The sequence below is a fragment of the Fusarium fujikuroi genome, chromosome FFUJ_chr07 (assembly GCF_900079805.1).
Source record: "Fusarium fujikuroi IMI 58289 draft genome, chromosome FFUJ_chr07".
NCBI lineage: Eukaryota > Fungi > Ascomycota > Sordariomycetes > Hypocreales > Nectriaceae > Fusarium > Fusarium fujikuroi.
In genome coordinates, this window is record NC_036628.1 from 1,573,808 (window position 1) to 1,592,725 (window position 18,918).

At 49.5% G+C, this 18,918-nt stretch overlaps 5 protein-coding genes; 3 read left to right on the forward strand and 2 right to left on the reverse strand.

Moving 5' to 3' along the window:
* Nucleotides 1–4,062: 4,062 nt before the first annotated feature.
* Nucleotides 4,063–5,427, forward strand: FFUJ_08605 (uncharacterized protein; the record flags this gene model as incomplete). XM_023580675.1 has 3 exons in its annotated part: nucleotides 4,063–4,206; nucleotides 4,261–5,092; nucleotides 5,165–5,427. 3 exons carry the CDS (start codon nucleotides 4,063–4,065, stop codon nucleotides 5,425–5,427), a joined length of 1,239 nt encoding a protein of 412 aa, XP_023433413.1.
* A 6,487-nt stretch (nucleotides 5,428–11,914) lies between these two features.
* On the forward strand, nucleotides 11,915–14,643 carry FFUJ_08604 (related to Zn(II)2Cys6 transcriptional activator; the record flags this gene model as incomplete). XM_023580676.1 has 6 exons in its annotated part: nucleotides 11,915–12,137; nucleotides 12,212–12,497; nucleotides 12,548–12,764; nucleotides 12,811–13,113; nucleotides 13,161–13,646; nucleotides 13,693–14,643. The coding sequence occupies 6 exons, from the start codon at nucleotides 11,915–11,917 to the stop codon at nucleotides 14,641–14,643; spliced, it is 2,466 nt and encodes an 821-aa protein (XP_023433414.1).
* A 413-nt stretch (nucleotides 14,644–15,056) lies between these two features.
* FFUJ_08603 (oxidoreductase and 2-oxoglutarate-Fe(2+) oxygenase family protein) lies at nucleotides 15,057–15,943 on the forward strand (the record flags this gene model as incomplete). XM_023580677.1 has 2 exons in its annotated part: nucleotides 15,057–15,331; nucleotides 15,394–15,943. 2 exons carry the CDS (start codon nucleotides 15,057–15,059, stop codon nucleotides 15,941–15,943), a joined length of 825 nt encoding a protein of 274 aa, XP_023433415.1.
* Nucleotides 15,944–16,059: 116 nt separating this feature from the next.
* On the reverse strand, nucleotides 16,060–16,760 carry FFUJ_08602 (uncharacterized protein; the record flags this gene model as incomplete). XM_023580678.1 has 3 exons in its annotated part: nucleotides 16,060–16,208; nucleotides 16,262–16,428; nucleotides 16,474–16,760. 3 exons carry the CDS (start codon nucleotides 16,758–16,760, stop codon nucleotides 16,060–16,062), a joined length of 603 nt encoding a protein of 200 aa, XP_023433416.1.
* A 489-nt stretch (nucleotides 16,761–17,249) lies between these two features.
* On the reverse strand, nucleotides 17,250–18,700 carry FFUJ_08601 (related to aspartic proteinase OPSB; the record flags this gene model as incomplete). XM_023580679.1 has 2 exons in its annotated part: nucleotides 17,250–18,446; nucleotides 18,497–18,700. The coding sequence occupies 2 exons, from the start codon at nucleotides 18,698–18,700 to the stop codon at nucleotides 17,250–17,252; spliced, it is 1,401 nt and encodes a 466-aa protein (XP_023433417.1).
* Between the last annotated feature and the right edge of the window lie 218 nt (nucleotides 18,701–18,918).

Consider the following 18,918-nt stretch of genomic DNA (forward strand, 5'->3'; position numbering starts at 1 on the left):
GTCGGGATACTCCTGTGGGCAAGGTGTACCCCGGCACCCTTGTTTGAAGCCTTGAGAATGGGGCGACGACTTGTGCACACACCAGCTCTGACAGACAGATCCAGCTTGGCTCGGTTGGGTTGATCCTAGCAGGCATGCTGAGTCGCAGCCCTGGACATGGCGACTATAATAGAACAGGATGAAGTAATAACGAGCAAGCCCGAGGTGCTGTATTTATCCCGATGAAGGACTAGTTGGGCGGCCGATGCCAAGGAAATAACTTTAAGAACCAGGGTTTCGCTAGTGATGACCCCGGTACTGTAACCGATGTGGTCTGAACTGCATGCACCTGGATTAGTGATCTTGCCCGTGGATTGACCGTTGAGGAAATGAGATGGGTGGTTACGATGCACGTACCGCTCAACGGCGTGCTGATCAGCATACCTCTTGGCATGAAATCAAGTGTTTGTTAGTTACCAGTTAGTGAGTTAGCTTGCAGTAGGTAATCTCGAAGCATGAATCTGGCTTGTGGTGGCGTAGAGATTCGTAGATGATCGGTTATACGTACTAAACTAACAGATGTTCAAGATACGAGCTGGAAATCGATCCGGCCAATTTACTGGCGCCTCCCGTCAGTGAATCATGAGAATCCCTATTTTAGGTAGTACTTACCTGACCGTACGCACGTACCTGCCTATCTGTGTGTATGTATACGGAGCCGCCGTATGTGTATTCCCAGGAAAGAGGTAAGGTCGGTATGCATTCAAGGCACCTTCCATTCCAAAACCCCGTGCAAGGTAACGTGATGTGGACCATGATGTGGAGAATCTTGATCAGCTTCCCCATCCTGGAATAGCATCACGTCGTCTCCGTAACAAACGCCAACCTCAACGGTGAGTGCAACTTCATCGGTTCACCCGCCGGTCCTGGACCTCAAACCTTTCAGACTTCACCTTGGAAGGAGAAACAAAGTTTATGATCCTGTTTAAGCTCGAGACTCATCTGCCGAGATCAGGCACGCCAGGGACCAACAGGAACGCGCCAGCAAGCCTCGGTGCGGTGTAACGTTCAATCCTTTTTGACTGATACCATGTTTTCAAACGGATAACTTAAGCTTCATTCAGGTGCCAAGAGCAAGTATGACTTTGACCGTCGTCGGTGGCAGACCGTATTGAGCCTAGAGATGCTACAATACCTGCTGTTTCAGTGCACCTACGCCGAGCAGCACATGTCCTATGCCATGCTGCCCTGCAATCCCTTCCAAACCGTTTTCTTAGGGACCAATCGTGGCTTTCGAGAATGGCTATCCTGGCTCCGGAGGTGATCCCAATACGTCCCGGCGCCGTGCGATCTTCGCGACGATCGTATAACTTGACAAGCCAATCGCATTAAAGCTTTTGCTGACAGGTTGTTGAGTTTATGTTCTGCGATTTGTGCAAGGGCTATCAAGCTGTCATAATTTATCTATTCATGTACGATCGAATAACTCTCCGGCCCATGGCTGATGTCTAACCAGCACAAGGCGAAGGAATAGCATCTCCTAAAGAATTTGAGGTGTGGGTCGCCTATCTCTTACTTATCAACGCACACACATACATATGCGTGTCTTTGCACTCAACCCGGCGTCTGGACGTTTATTCCAAGATCTTGTTGGACCGCCCAAGACCCAGGGACTTGGGCCTGGACTGCCCGTCGACGCCACGGGCCTCCCGTCTATGTACCCGCTCAAGCCGCGTCACAGTCAGAAATCCTAGTGATATGAGTGGGCTTATCCCCCCCCTTTCAGGATTGCTGAAAATCCAGGAAACAAACATAGCGTAACACGACGACAAGCAAGCAGGCAAGGCATTCCTGACCACATTCAACAACCCCACATTGGCTGCCGAACACACAATGAATGCCGGGAGCCTATGGTCCCTACCTACGGACACAATTGCGAGGTCGTTTGGTTCAGCCTCGAAGCACAGACGGGTAATGACAATTGTACGACGATGACCACTTACTTAAAACTCTACCGTACAGTTTGGGTGCCTGAGATGGTGATGCCTACAAAACTGGACGCCGATCCACAACCCGGTACTGACGTGTAATTGCTTGCTTGACGGTAGCGAACCCAGGATAACGGTTGATTCATGGCATATCTACAACTTACAAATGCCATTGTCAGTGGCGGGTGCCGTAGCCGCTCTAGCGCTGCCCCTAGCCACAACAACTATGGAGATGACACCCGTCAAATATCGAGGCTGGACTGTCCCTTCGGGTCCGGAAAATAATCAGGAATTCTTAGGTGTGGTTACCACCAAAAGTGTCCCGTTTATTTCCCGGACACCTAGACTGTATCAGCCAGAGGCAAAGCCAGACAAGAGCGTAACGGCACCTACCAGCGCTGAGCATCCGTCATTCTTGAACTCTAATAGCACCACAAGCCCGAAACCCATCGGCCTGGGTCAGAGCGCTCCAATCTCGTGATCCCCTCACAAGCAGTGGTGAGAGACTATGAGTGGCTTCTTACTTTTACAACGTTCACAACCACAACCACAACCAAAGTCGGCAATCTAGCGCCAAGCCACAGAGGCTTACCAACGTTGAGGAAATGCAGATCCAGTTAGGGATAAAATTTTATGCCCATGTCGAAAATTGTGGTCTGGCCTGTTCAGGACAGGGTACTATCAAGCATGACCACAAACTCTTATATGTCTGTTTTCGTGTCGGTATGCATGCGCGTGTAAAGACAGATGCACATGCAATGATACCCTAAGCTCCGGTCTGGTCCTCGCGTAGGGCAATCCCATTCATCGCACGTTCTCTCTCAACCGCCTTGACTCCATCGTCCTGACAAACAACGTATGTACATAAAAAGGGACATGCAGATGGGGGTGGAAGCGGCGAAAACTAGCTGACACTCCACACTCCACATCGAAAAGGCTGCCAAATCGCACACACCATGGTGTGTCAGCCACTATGGACTATGGACCTGGACAACTTTCTCTGCTTCTCCAACTGGGTTCCTAAATTGAGAACTAAGAGCCATGAGCGCCAGGTCTTGGCCTCTTGTTGAGTCCCTGCTCCATGTCGATAACCACCCCTGATCCAGGAAGCGGCCATATCCCAGCAACCACCACGAGCCTGTCAAAGCTGTTCATGGGTGTTTTGGGATTGGTGACGTTTCTCTTGTCCTGAACGATACGACGCTAGGTTCTCTCAAGCCAGGCCATTTGTTTCTTCATCTTGCCCCATCCTTCATTCCCCCTGGCTTCTTGATCGCCCTGTGTACCCTGTTCAAGCTCGCATGCCTGAGCCCTTCAGGTTTAGACTGCCCGTCAGGTTGTTTCCTCCACACCTCGAGGCAAAGAAGTCTCTAGGAGAGGTACCTGTCTGTATTACTTTAAAGATCCTGGCATCCCAGTCCACAACGCTTTGTTCCCACGTCGTTGTCTGTGGCTTGGATAAGTTGGTTTCACTAATACTGCGACTTCTCCAGTTCAGCCCCGACCACTTTGAAATTCTCCGCTCAGACTGTTTATGGCCCTGTGTCTTCTGGCATTTCCTAACCTGGCTCCCTCGTCTCCGTTGCCCTACGGTTGAGTAGCCCCCACTACATGGGGTTTGGAACAACCGTCAAGGCCAAACGCCGCCATTATATCTCTGATATACAAAAGGCTTGGGCGTCCCACCAACGGCAAATAACCCCCGACTCATCGTTACTCTCTTGAACCACCATCTCCTTCTCTCCATCACTATCTTCTTGTAATACGACCAGGCTTAGTCTTCAAGACTGTTTGCCTGATTTCGCTCTTTACTCACCAACGCTGCTGTTTCCTGAACTGTCTATTAGATCAGCAACGTTGCGGACTGGACGATCGTTCAAGCGTTCCTTGACTTCACATTGCGTAATACTCCAAGGTACAATTCATCATTGATCGTAATCGAGAATCGAATTGTCGTTCATACCGGGCAATAGATCACGATAACCGCTGCGCGGTTACTCCTCGCACTGTTCGCCGTATTGTTATGGAAGATAGGCGTTCACTGTCAAAACAGTCTGAAACGAAATCACCACACTCAGCTCCTCAACTTCCCAATATGTCTATGCTTGCTACAGCATCCCCTTCTCCTCACCCTTCATCTTTCGGCATGCCCCGTCCATGGGAAACCAACCGATGTCCCGACTATTCACTTCGACCGAGGACCGAAAACGACAAAGTTGCACTTCCTTCAATTCGACAGGTACATTACATCGGTTCGGGAAGCAAGCCATTATGTTTTGCTAATACCTCACAGGCATTCCCCGAATTACAGCTTCAGACCCAGTTGCCACATGATCTTAACACCAAGCCGCCATCTACAGGGCCACCCTTGGGCGCACCACCATTGCCCGCAGCATCTCCTCAATATATACACTCACCCAATTCTAGCAAAAGAAGGCGGCTATCATTGGAGCGTGAAGTTGAAATGGAGAGAGTCCGCCAAGTACCACGCTTGTGCTACAGTCCGGATCGAACTTCACCCAGACAGATTTCACCACACCAACCTATCCAAGGGGGGTCACAGGAGAATTGGGCCGCTTCCACAAGGACAAGCCCTTTTCTGACAAACGGGTCAAATTCCCACTCTGTCTCAGTGGAAGTCAGTGAGAGAATAGAGCTTCGGTCAACGCTACCCAGTCTTCCTCCACCACGTTCTTTGGAACGAGAACTACCCATGGGCCGTGGCACAGCACCTGCAGACGGCTATCGACCACCTCAGCAGTCGATGCCACATTCACGAACTCCCATATCTGAGCCTGGCGTCTCACCATACCGTGAAAACGGTTATGGGTATCCTTACCACCACCCAACACGATATCAGTCACTATCCACAGGATCAGCTCACTCGTATGACCGGACACCTTTTACTCCAGGCACATATAACACACCTTATCAAGATTTCGTTCCATTTGGAGACATGAGCTCTGCTAGTCTTAGCGGTGATAACAAACAACGGAAGCGAAGAGGAAACTTGCCCAAGGAGACTACAGACAAGCTCAGGGCGTGGTTCGTCGCACACCTTCAACACCCGTACCCTACCGAGGACGAAAAGCAAGATCTCATGCGACAGACTGGACTGCAGATGAGTAAGTTTGGCTGGACTAAACTAAGGACGGACAGGCCTAGTCAAGACTGAAAACTAACATATCCACCAACAGATCAAATCTCAAACTGGTTCATCAATGCTCGACGTCGCCAATTGCCAGCCATGATCAACAACGCTCGCGCCGAAACTGACGCCATGACGGGCGCTCGAGGCGGTGACCTAAAGGTCCTCGCCACAACAGAACGGGGTGACTTTGACCACTCCAAACGAGAGCCCGCCGGACCCTTAAGTGACAGTGAGGGCGCCACTTATGACGAGGAACTTGAGGCGTTGAGCCAGCGCAGGCCTGGCACCATCGGCAGGGGCAGCGTCTAAACTCAGGTACTATGAAGGTCTGCATTGGACATTATTTGAACGATCTTATTTTTTCGGAGCGATACCCTTGTTCGGGTTTGGTATGGGAATAGCGCATCTAATGTTCTTGCTACTGTTTCTTCTTCATGTTTGAGGTTTTAGCCTCCAAACGCGTTTAGCGACGGGATATCCCTTGGGTGTTTGTGCCATCCAAAGTGGGGATGTTGTTTATCCCCTTTGGTCAGCCATTGAACCTTTGGGAACAAAAAGCATGGAGGACGATTATCAACATTTCTACGAAGAAAACGCGATATATACGATAACAGCGTTTGCATGGAGGATAAAGAGAGGATGGGTCTCCCGGATAAGCATTGGACTCAGAGAAGATTAGACACCTCGCGGACAATCTACGATAATCTAGGGACTCATGATGACTTTGGCAAAAGGTGAACCAGACGCCTTCCTTGTCAAATCATATCAAATCAAATCAAGTCAAATCAAGTCAAATTACAAGACAAGGAAAACTTTGCCAATCAGGGATGAGCCAACTACAGACCACACTATTAGGAAGCGTCCATCCGACAGTGACCTACCGTCTGTACATGCATGCATGGGTGGGTGTAAGTCCAGGCAGGACGGGCCACGGTAGGATTTTAGTTGATTCACCTATTAAGGATAGCTAACCATATTAGAATGCTTTGATCTTAAGTGGGAATACCAATTGTCGTGAATTTCCCGACCCCCGGTCCACCAATATAATAACATGAGGCAGCCAGTCAGCCAGTCTTACCGATACCATCGCTAACACTCACTTATTACTCGCTCCAAAAATCCCTATGTTTGCCAGTGCAGATTTAGGGGAGCCATGTGGAGTCAATGGAGAGGATGATCTTGGCCGGGGCTATTTAGAATGCCACTGGTCACGTATAGCGGCAACGGCTAGCCTATGTTAGGGGCCACTGGTTTGATAAAACCAACTACCACCTCACCTCAAATCCGATCAGGTCTGCCAAGTCTCAGTGAGGAAAGGAGACCTTGCTCCGAGAAGGGAGCCAGGGACCAAGTTGAGGTCCGTGTTGGAAATGTCTTTGAACGAAGAGCCAGTCGGCCGGTTCTGTCATCCTAAACAGGGCTACGGAGGATTCGAGGACACTGACTCTGTTAATGCAAGACACACCCAACGGAGACTCTCCGATGCTTGGAAGTCTGATGCAGCAGGAGAAGGGCAGGTAGGGTGTGGGTGGCATACATACAAACATACCTAGCTGCTTAGGTGGGAGGCTGGATGGTTGCATAAAAGACGAGTTTTTTCATGACTTAGCAATGATGAGCACACATTCAATGGCAGTTATGCATGGCGCCAAGAAGGGAATCTGGACGAGAAAGACAGTGAGAAGGAAAAGGAGGTAGTATCCGGTATCCATAGCACGGAGAGGCAGGTTGTTTACTAGTCAATAGCAGGCAATAGTTCATGGTTGAAGATATGCAGTAACAGCAGCACCACCACAAGCAACAGCAACAGCAAAGCCCACAGGTGCGCCTCTGCCGCTGCATGCATATCTAGACAACCTCATGAGGCGGCTGCCTTCCCAAAAGAGTAACTCATGGCTTGTGACGGTTTGCAAGCGACTATATTGCTGTCAGGGCCGGGTCAAGGGCGCTTGGATTGCGGCACTTGCAAAGGCCACATCGGGCTTCTGGGAGCGCCCTGAGCCGTGAATGCCGCAAGGACATCCATCTCCTTGTACTCCGTACATAAAGTTCAGTCGAACGATCTACGCATGCAGACCAGCTGGGAACAGGGATGCACAGCGGGCATGAAACATGTCAAGATTGACCGGTGAGGGGGTGTTTCCAGGCAATGAAGACAGGGCCACAGGGAGACAGGGCCACTTGTGACCGGTCCAGGTGCCTAATACCTAATATGCAAAAGGGCCTGAAAGTTGACTACTTCCCCCCAGGAGATGTGAGCAGACGGAAACAAGCATAAACCAAGCAACTTAGACAAGACGGCAGATGCACTGTCCACGAAAAGTGATAATAATACCAACCAGACTATGCATACATAGATCGAGTAGTCATGTTTTGCCGAGCTTCCACATCAATCAGTATAACACACCGGAGCGACGTGATCTCATTTTCTGTGTCAATTGACAGACAGCCAGTCAGTCACTGTTTGTCTTTGTGGCAGCTTTGCAGAGCCTCCAACGGATATCAGGTGAACAGTCTGCCCGTCTGTCTGTCTGTCTGTCTGTCTGTCTGTCTGTCTGTCTGTCTGTCTGTTTGTCTTCATGGTATGCTCTGGTTATCATAATGTGCAGCAGTCACTCTATTTGCCCCTGTCGCTGAAGTATTGTGCCGTGAAAGTCATTCGGGCTTTGGCTTGTTTCAACAAATCTCACATGATAAAGACCCCACAAACATTTGGCTGTACGGCTACGGCATGTCTGGTATCCGTTGCTAGTGTTGATATGTTATGACCATTGCTGATGACCAAGACTCTTCAACATAAGTTCCCTCCGGATTTAAGAGCAAATGACACAAAACGGGCGTTCGCCGCGGCAAGATGCTGGTGGACCATGAGGGGCGCCAGCGACAGTCTGTGGCGGGCTTGGATGACAGCTAGGCTGAGAGGCATACCCTTTTTCGTACATATGCTCGTCTGTGAGTACCGCTAGGAGGCTAGTAGTCGTTATGGCTGCATAGTGCAACGGCTCAGATGGACTCTTGAGGAAATTACTCTGGTTCAACTTGAAACTTGGCATGATGCCCTAGGCCTAGTAGGAATCATTTGAGCAATTTTAGCTGGTCCCTTTAAATTTCCTGTGTTGAACTAAGAAGCTCATTCTTTCATTTGTGTTTCATCGAGAGGCCGTTTGACGTGATGTCTTGCTTCGCTGGCCCAGGGCACATTGAATTGGGGTCGTTATGGTTGGAATGACTTGACCTAGTGGTAGCGAGTGGCTCACCAAGTTTCCCTCTCTTTCCTTGTTCATGGCACTGGAGCAAACGAGCCGCGTGGCGTGGCTGAAAGACATGACGCTCCCCGGAACATCCTTGATGTGCCCGCCAAAGTGACATGTGGGCGATGATAGGTGGATCACAACTGAGTGTCTCAAAGGCAAGCTGATGAGTGTGGGCCACATTTCAGCATCGGTCGGGTCCTTGAATAAGCTGGATGATGCTGGACGGGGTTTTCTTCGTCTCTTTGACACCACAGTAAACAAAGCGGCGCAACTCGCAAGTTGCCGCAAAGACGACGAGCTACAGAGTACAATATCCTTGATACCGTTTTTTCCCCTTCCGGATTCGCTGAACCGAAACAGAGCTTTGGCATGTGAGCACTCTCATTGCGGTGAGGCTAAAGAAAGGTCTGAGACAACCTGGATCTTTCTTCGCGTGTCAAGCATGCTTCAAGATAACTTGACGTATTCAGCTGCAGAGCATAAATTCAACGTCAACTGGAGCCTAGGTTTGAGATGTAGCGCGCCTCACTACCTCTGCAAACCAGGCGACTTCAATGGAAATTCTGTGGCGCATGGGTTCTCAGGGCTCTACCGTCAATCCCTGAATCACTCCAGAGCCGCCTCCATTATGCCAAAATGAACAACGTTATCTCTCAGTCCTACCTTGAGCCGTTCCAGGGAGACGAATTGACTTTCTTCACTGGCTCGTGCGTGCCCGTTCATCCCATTTTGTGCAATTTAAGCGGTTTCTTCTAACAAAGCCACATTGGATGGGTTCAAGCTGTTGACGCAGGTGCTTGATCAAGCAGACACCCGTGCGGCTAACCGCTCATGCTCCTGGGTTCTAGTCATTGGGGCTTGTGTAAAGATGCGCAGACAGAACAGTGAAAGCCACCGTCATTCTAGACGGTATCCCATACTGGCAGGGCTGATATGAGAAGGGCGAGGCGGTACTCCGTAATCCACATCGCCATTTTGTCCCCTGCCAAGTTATTCCCCGAGACCCCGGGCTACTGTGTTGATCAGCGGAGCGTATGCCCAATGAGTGGCGGGTGATAAAAACGCAGAGGATGTAAATCGAGAGCGCGAGATAAGGAGACATGGATAAGATTTCCTAGCGAGAAAAGTCCATGCGAAACAGGATCTGTGCGTTTAACGCTGTGGTCAAAGGCTATTATCGCCAATGCCTTTCGTTTCAGGGCTGCGACACCCGCGCTTGATTCTGTGTCTCTGGATTCTGGAGTTGCCAGGACCGTTGCTCAGGGCTGACCTCGTTGGCCTCAACGCCGCCACCTGATTGGAAGTGTGGAAACCTGAATGGCGTAGAGTCTAAGCCAATTTAGGGCTGCCACTAAGCCAGGTGCTTTTTGTCGATCTTGGTGATCGGCCGGGCCTTCCAGGACCGCCAGTGCTCCAGAGATAGTGTTGAAGCCTAGCTGTCAATCGTCAGCGCTTGTCGAATCGGCAGCAGACGGCTAAGTGCCACATCTGCCCATCAGAGTGGGTCTGGTGGCCGTCGAGGCAACTCGAGAAGCCCTGTCAAAGTTCTAGCTCGGATGATGGAATGACTAGCTGGCATCGGGAGGAACAGGTACGATACAAATCATTCGGATTTTAAGCCCGCGTTTTCCGTCGACAGAGCACAGCAAAGCACTGCCGCACACACAGTACGTATCTGTTTGGGCATGTATGTGGCTGGGGCGTGTCAGTCCGTGCCCTCTTAGTCCCTGAATATGTACTGTACGGTAGTGGGAGCGATGGCGATGACAGCCACTGTTTCCCTGCTTTCAAGTGGTGGGAGCCCTGTAATACGACCGTCATTGATGTCCCAGTGACATCGTCTCATCCCGGCTGTAGCGCGGCAGCACCGAAGGGGCAAGAAGCGTGTTGTTCATGGAGAAGCGCAGTGACTGGGGTTGTGGATGAATGATGCTGCCCTGACACTTCGTTGCGAAGTCAATCTGGTCTGAGAAAAGTCAAATTCTAGACTATCAGTTATGCAGCGCTTGAAATACGAACAGCTTTCGCATAATGGTACGGATGAAGCCCCTGGCAGCGGTGGTGGTGATGATGACGAAGACTGACGAGAAAGAGCTGAAACCCTCGTTGGAAAGAATAGAATAGCAAAGTGCTTTGATCTCTGTTCTCAGACGACAATGGTCCAGAACGTTTACTAAACATGAGGGTTTTGAGTTTGCCCCTTGATCTTCGCCCTGAAAGAAGAGTCCAAGGGCCAAGCAAGCTGCTGATTGGACTGGGGCGGGCGGGTGTAGGAGCGGTGCTGATGGTGTTGAAGATCCAGGTGAGTGAGTGCTCTGTTGTGTGTTGAAGATCTGATTGCCGAAAGGCCCAAGTGACATGCTCATCGGCCACAGGGAGAGATCCAGTTAACCTTAGCGGAGAAAAGTCGAGACATTGTCGGCTGGGGTGTTCCGGGCCGCTAACACACAGAGCATCTGTCCTCCATACTGTATGGTGCATACGGTACAGTGGAGCGTTATTGAGGGGCTAAAAGTACAATAATTTGTTTTCTGGTGGGTATGAGAGAGGGCGAGAGTGATAGAGCTTGGTCAGAGTGACAAGAGCTTTTCTCGGTTTATTAGCAGGGGTTCAATAAGGTAGGAGACATTGCGTCCGTACCTACACTAGCGATACCTTACCCGGTGCCTTAGGTACCTAGGTACATAGTCAAATTGGTATTGAATGGCAGAATGCAAACGATACCTTATCTACCTACTAGGTATGTTTCTCGCTTCTGCTTTCCCGCAAAGGTATGGATGCTTAGATGCACCTGCTATAAGGTACCTAATCAAGACACAAGATATGTTCCATTGGGAAGGTGCCTTTAGGTGTGGCTGATACGCAAGGGATGCAGAAGCTATCTCCTATCCGCGCCACATGGAAGCAGGAACGAACAGCCTCTTTTTTCCCTTTTGTTTTTTTAATAGAGTCTTAGTGTTAAGGTTAAAGAAGCCGAAACATTTACCGATACCTCAATAACAAGGCACACCTCTAGTAGTATTACTTGTCAAGGTTCTTTTTACCTAGGTGAGTAGCAGGCTCCTAAGGCATGCCCTCTCATTCATTTTGCGTCTTTTGCTTCAACTCTCAACAGTATAATTAAGGCAGTTACGTCTCGGTCTCATCTTGCTCGCGTCTTCGCTCTTTGCGATCCTGACTCATCAGAACCTTTGTCGGGCTATTGTAAGCCTCTCGGCCTTCGGACAGTTTAGATTTCCGACGTTTGGTCTGTCAAACGGCAAACCACATCAAAGCTTGACGACGTGAATATGTCTGTAATACGTTTCTCCATCGTGAAAACCGTGGTGATTGAGCCTTCATACGTATTCTGTTACTCGTCGGGATAACACGATAATTGCTATTTCGACTGCTTCTCACCCTGTACCATATTTGACAAGGCTCTTGAGCCCCATCTTCAACCTTTTTCCACCACGCGCGACACTCTACAGCGACAGCAAACTTGGGATTTGGAAGAATAACCGGAACTATCATTCATTGGATGACTATACTCTTTCATCAAGATGCCGCCTGACACAAGCGAGCCCGACCCTTCCGGCCAACCTGAGTCGGCAAAGACTGAGCCTTTAGCATGCGTTTCCTGCAGAGCCCGCAAGTTGAAATGCGATCGCACGAAACCCGCGTGCACTCGCTGTGTCAAGGTCTCAAATGAGTGTGTATACCCAGAATCACGGAGGAAGCCCAACTTCAAGAGAAGAAATGTCAAGGAACTCGAGGCTCGCCTGGGTAAGTATCTCGACAACCAACAGTTATAGTTATACTGTAACCATGAATGACGAGTTGCTAATGATGTATCTCAGCTCAAGTTGAAGATTATCTCAAGGAGGTCAATAAGAATTCTTCAGAGGAGAAAACAGATGATGGGAGTCCTACTCAGCCACCCCAGGCGAACGTTAACTTCTTTGACGTGGACTTTACCCCTGGACTAGGTCAGACAATTAACAGTCTGCCTGATCCCGATTTTTCGTCTTTCACATCGCCCAATATCGTCCAAGATCCACAACCAAGTCCCCAGTCTCTCAATGCGCAGTTGATGAGTCTAGGTATGACCGAACCCTTGCCGCCGGACGATGTCATGGAAGAACTGTAAGAACGGTCGGTATTTGGACTTCCAAGATGGGCGCTGACCTACACAGCAACAACATCTTCTTTCATAACCAATATCGGATGATACCAATTATCCACCCGGGAAAGTATCTCCAATCTTTTTATGGACCTCTACTCAGAAGACCCCCTATGTGTCTGCGATATGCCATATGGGCTTTGGCAGCCACTGGCAGCACCAAGTTTGACGAGTACCACGATATCTTTTACCGTCGATCACGGGCGTACATTGAGGCAGACATGATGAAGGTGAGCGATTTGAGAGTGCCTGGCAGGTCAATGTTGACAAGCTCAGGGACATGGGGATGCTTTCATATCTGTCCAACACGCGCAGACATGGGCCCTCATAGCCTTTTACGAGGCAAAACACCTGCTTTTCACGAGGTCGACCATAAGCGTAGCTAACTCCGTACGACTGTGCCACATGATAGGACTTGACCGTCTCGATGGGGATCCCCTTGGCATGCCACCGGCACTGGGACCTCCTCTTACATGGGCTGAACTGGAAGAGCGAAGGAGAATCTTTTGGGGAGTGTTTGCTGCAGATGCACATTGCAGTATATCTACAGGATGGCCGAGCCTGATTAACTCGGAAGACGTATGGCATACTCTCCCGTTTCCTGAGCAATGCTGACCACGACTTAGATCGCGACAAGGCTTCCTGCCTCAGAAGAAGCATTTGTCGAAGATCGCAAAGAGGATGCTCCTTTTCTGGATGAGGCAATTCAAGGTGCTCAGTACACAGGGTTTGCTGGAACCATCCTTACTTGTGAAATATTCAAAATCATTCTCCGTCATGTTCACCGATCCAAGCCCGACTCAAGAAACGAAGATCTAATGCATGGGTCATTCTGGACTCGACACCGCGATCTAGACAACACCTTATCCAGCCTTTTTATGTTTCTCCCCGAGAAATTCCGCCTCCCTGAGAATGTGCGAGATGTATCAGCACTCCATCTGAACCTCAATCTTCACGCCGCGATTATATGTCTGCACCACGCTGCCGTTGAAAAAGCGGACAAACACAACCTTCCCGATCATGTCAAACAGGGCAGCGTTACTCGCCTGCGAGCGGCTGCCGAGGAGATTGTCAATATCATGCGACTGACCGCCAACGGTACTCTGTTCTTTGTATGTTCATTCTGGTTGTTTCTTATCTTGGCTAACCACTGTATAGAAGAGTCCATTGTCTGCTCTCTCGCTATACTGTACCACTACGGTTTACGTGTACCTAGGCAAAGAGAACCCGGTCAACGGCTTAAGCACAATTGACTTGTCAAATTTCCAGCTCATAATCCAATCTATGGAAGCTATCGCACGTGTACATACCATCACACGAACGTTCTTACAGCAGGCATGCCTCGACATCGAAAAGAACGGACTCGGCTCTGTTATTCAAGTACCATCATTGAGGAAATATCGAAACGCTTTTGGACCAAGCAGGTCGCGCATCCCCATGCTTGCCCGAAGCTCGGTTGCGGGGCATACTGGGGCATCGCCTATCTTATTTGCTTCCAATTTCACCCAAGAGAAACGGATGGATGCTGAAGAGTCAAGACTGGACAAGGTGGCCAGCGCCATGTCGCTGGGAAAGACGTGTTATTCAGCTGTGCTTGGGGCCGCTGCTAGAAATGTCGAGCCTGTGGATCGACCAGATCCGGAAACCAACAAACGAAAGAGAACCAAAGAAAGTCCTGGGCCTGAAGTTATGGCCAATATGCGAAGCAGAGATCCTCTCAACTTGAATTTGAATCCCAACTTCAGAGGAACGGGTATGTGGCCAGCATCATTTTCGCCCCGCATGGCCTCAGGTGCTATTTCGCTACCGGATCGAACAAATTCATCAGCCGCATCTTCGCCAGCTAACCAAGGTTCCTACACGAAGACGGTCTCCGGGAGTAGTCATACCTCACCTGAAATCGGCCTCGGGAACAGCGCAGAGGAAAATCGAGTCGATCTGAGAGCATTCCAAGAACGTATTTCCACACCGATATGGCAGTCTACCGAAGAAACACTGTTTGCACAGATGGCGGCAAATACTATTCCCCTCGGTGATGGCGATCCCTGGGGGATATTGAATGCTGTCGACCTCAGCTGGGATGTCGAAGGACTTCCAGCAGGAAGTTGACAAGGATGGATGGGTTTGGATTGAGGTTATGTGTATTACTAGGTAGCGACTAGAGTTTTAGTCCTTCATTTAGTGGACGTTGATGTGTTGAACGAAGGGGAACTTGTACGATACATACCCATGATTGTTGGAGATGACGACACACAACTCTTGTACTCGTTTTGGGACCAATTAGAGGACATAAATAAACCAAGGGCCTCTTCACATGACTAAGATACCTATGGAATACTCATAACCCGAACTCTGCTCTTCGAGATTCAAATATGGTCAGGCATTGGTGACCCCCGTCTTATCCGAAGCTTTAGCCCTTGTAGTTTTGCTCCACTCATCTTGAGCTCAACCGTCCGCCCCCCTTCAACTCTCATCCTCCTTTAGACTATCAGCCGTTGACTGCTTATGAGTCGCCCTCAGCCATGTTTCAATACGTGATTGGGCTCCTGGCTATTATTCTAGTGTTCTCAAACCCCATCAGTGACTTCTTGTATCCAGACCGGGTCACCCGCATCAACGATGCGTCACCGCGCCCTAGGTTGAATGAGTCGCTCCTAGCTTTTGATCTGCCCAATGCGACGGCGCCTGAATGTGCTCCAGATGGTTATGTTGCTAGAATCGTGAGCAGAGAGCCTCTGGTGATTTATCTTGAGGATTTCTTGAATGGGGAAGAGAGGAAGCATTTGCTTGATATAAGGTGCCTAGTCATGTCCCGGTATCGTGTCATGATATGTATGATATGATGCTAATACTCAATAGCGAACCAATCTTTGTACCTTCAACCATAACCAACAATGGTGAGGCCACCCATCGCGACTCTTCAATCCGTGACTCTCGCGTTGCGGTCATTCCCAGAACTGACCCTGTCCGCTGCATTGAGTCTCGTGCCCGCGCTCTTCAAGGCTGGCGTCCCGATCTCTGGATCGAGCGCCTGAGGACTCAACGGTACGATCCCGGTGGTCACTACAACCATCACTTCGACTGGAGCTCCAGCACGCGCGGATGGGGCCGTGTGAGCAGTCTCATGGTATGGGTCGAGGGTTCTGATAGCCTTAAAGGCGGCGGCACCGAGTTTCCCCTTATCAAGAGGCCAGCGGAGACGGAATGGTGTCGGTTCATCGAGTGTCCTGACAATGCGGAGGAACATAGAGGCATGGGTGTGACATTCAAGGTTGTTCCGGGGAATGCAGTCTACTGGGAGAACTTTGCGGCGGATGGTAGAGGGTACGAAGAGACATGGCATGCTGGGCTGCCCGTTCAGCAGGGAACCAAGACTGGGTTGAACATCTGGAGTTTTGGACGAATCTAAGGGAGTTCGTGTTCATGTTCACTAACTACAAAATGTGTGACGGGATGAGAGATTGGAGCCGTCAATTGTGCATAAGAGTCGAAACATAATGAGATCGATGCCGTCTCTGTCTTGACTCACTCCCATCTTCTCTCGCACTGTCCCATCCATCTCCCCCAGACAACTATCTTACCGTTAATGGCTTCTGCGACTTGATCCCTGTTCGGTTTGGAGATCTTGAACTTCTCGTCCAAGGGCTCATTTAAACCAATTACTTCATACCAGTCTTGCATCATGTTAACTCATGTATTTACACCTGAGCCACGCAGGTATACTCACATCGATGAATGCCATGATTCAGAAGTGGCCGAGGAGCAATATAAACCGAGCCGTTGCGACTCGCGCCATAGTAGAAACCTCCCGCGAGTCGATTTGAACTCTTTTCAACAGACTCAAAGTCACTCCCGACAACTCTTGTTTTCTCAGAGGGTATTCCCAAGTAGATTCTACAACAATTAGTCTCATTCCTCCAAATCAAAATGTCAACTCACCCATGACAAATTGGCGTTGGCAGGGGAGCATCTGGGTCTTCAGACACAATTAACCACTCTCTTACACCAGAGTGAGAGTCCCAGGATAACTCTGGAAACTTGTGCTGACCGCCGTGCATGTAGTCTTTCCCCGATGTTGCACCATCTGGGCCACAGTCTGGAGACGTGACAGCAAGTGTAGGGTCTGGATGCTCAGCAAAGGCGGGAGTGGTGAAGAAAGCTTTCGCATCTCTGCCCTTGGAGTTTTTGAAGAGCCAAGAAGCTGCAAGCTCGATATAAGCAGTCATTCTGTACCGGTTGACGTATATTGGTTTCAGGGGCAGTGTTTACTGTAGCATGCCATCGACAGCAGACTGAAGTCTTGGGGCCGAAAACGTGAGCTTACTCGGATAAGGGACAGTCGAAATATATATATATGATGTATACATCGGGTGTAACTAATCTCCGTAGTGTAACTTTGTATGCCATGGTATGTATATTAGTGAAGAGTGGTAAAATGCTACCCTTCGGAGCCGAATCGGCAAACGAAGATCAGATCACTACCATCGCTCAGTTGCATGTAGGATGGGTTCGATTTAAAGGCAATTTATTCAAAAGTCAATAGAACATCATTTCTCTTAACGCGTGTCTATCTCGACCCAATACTCCTTGAATATGGCCCAACAGAATAACCCATGTAATACCAGAACATCCATCATGCTAAATCAGACGCTAAATCATGATGCCTCACTGCAGATACCTTCATAAACCAAATCATGCACATCGTTAATACCACGTTAAATAAGCATCCAAGCAAACCCGAGGGCAAAGGCCCCAGCAACCATAGAAATAGCTGCGTCGCCTCCTAATGGTGAAAGTGACGCAGCGGCATTTTCCTTGTTATCAGAAAAACCACTGCCAGTGGCAGTAGGAACAGCATTCTTTCCCGTACCGATCTCGAGGATATGGGATTTTGTAGCGTTAAAGTTGCTCTGTGCTAGTGAGATCTCGTTATTGTCAAGATCGAAAACAACATAGGCGCTTCTGAGAAACGTGTCACCCAAGATAGAAATGTCTCCTGTGGTGGGTGCTATCCCAAAGGTACAGGCTGCTTGGCCATTGTCGAAGGATAGTTGACGCCCTGTCACGTCGGTGAAGTCGAGAACCAGCTCACTCAATGGCACTGAGATCTCTGCTGGGTCTTTGAACTTGAACGTCAAGTTTCCGGAATCGTTTCCAAGATCGCAGGGAACGTATGCCACAGACTGGCCCTCCTCGTACTGAGCGCCAACAATGTCGTATATGTCTGATGTAAGTGTGGCGTGGAGATATGACAGTGTTGAGCCAGAGTCGAGGATAACAGCGAGGTCGAGGTTGTCAACGATGGTTTCTGAGTCTGCGCTGACGCTCTGTAGTGTGATGGAGAACTCGGCAAACTCGCCATTCATCTTGTTGATAGAGAGAGTGACTAGATCGCCGGTGTACTGCTCCTGGTCCACGCCTCCAAATAGGATGGTTCCAGTGGCAGATTCGAGGTCGTTCAGATACAAGCTGTAAGCATTAGAAGCAATGAGGCCCTTGGAAGCCAACTTGGCCGGCAAGTTATCGTAGGCGTCTCGGTTGAGTTGGCCGACCTGAGCCTCATTGCTCTTGTATCCAATACCAAGGACGCCTTCGTTGTCAGATGTAACATATCCGATACCAAACTGTAAATCCTCAAGCTTTACACTACCCATGCGGAATGTCTCGGTAGCATAGTCTCCGGAAGCACCAGAGCCATCGGCATATGAGATGTTGAAGTCGCTGTTCAAGTACTCATAAGTCGACGACTTGTTGGGGCTATATAGTCCAGACTCGCTGCATATATTTGCGTGAGTAGAACATAGTTTTGAGCCTTCAGCATTGACCCATAGATCACTGCTTCCAGTGTCGAGATGGAGGCGGAAATCTTGAGGTGGCGTTCCCAATGATGCATTGAGGAAGTATAGAGATTGCTAGAGAATGTCAATGGTTGCGTCTCTGTGTCCCTGTGGCAGATGCTTACTTCATTGTCAATACCAATGTCTATCGTCCCGTCTCGCTTGCGAAGACGTCTTCGATCATTGGAAATAGGATCAGGTATTGTCCGCCTCTGGATCTCGACGCTCATAACACGAGGCTCGAGGCCATTGTCTCTCCTGTTGAAAGAAATTCCTTGAGTGAGTGGCAACAAAGACAAAAGCAAGGAGGATAGTTGAGTAGACTTCATGATTGAAACCTTGCAAGTTGATCTGATCTGTCGAGCTCATCCATCAACTGAGGGTATTGATCCCTGTGTTTATATCCTGGCCCCGATGTACAGACGGATACTCCGCCCCGACTTAAGTTAGACTACGCCCACAAGGCGAACTCGGTAGACTGACTAGTATGTTGCAGTGCCGATGTTTGGTCATAGATAGTCGATGTTACTAAGGATCTTGCCGCACA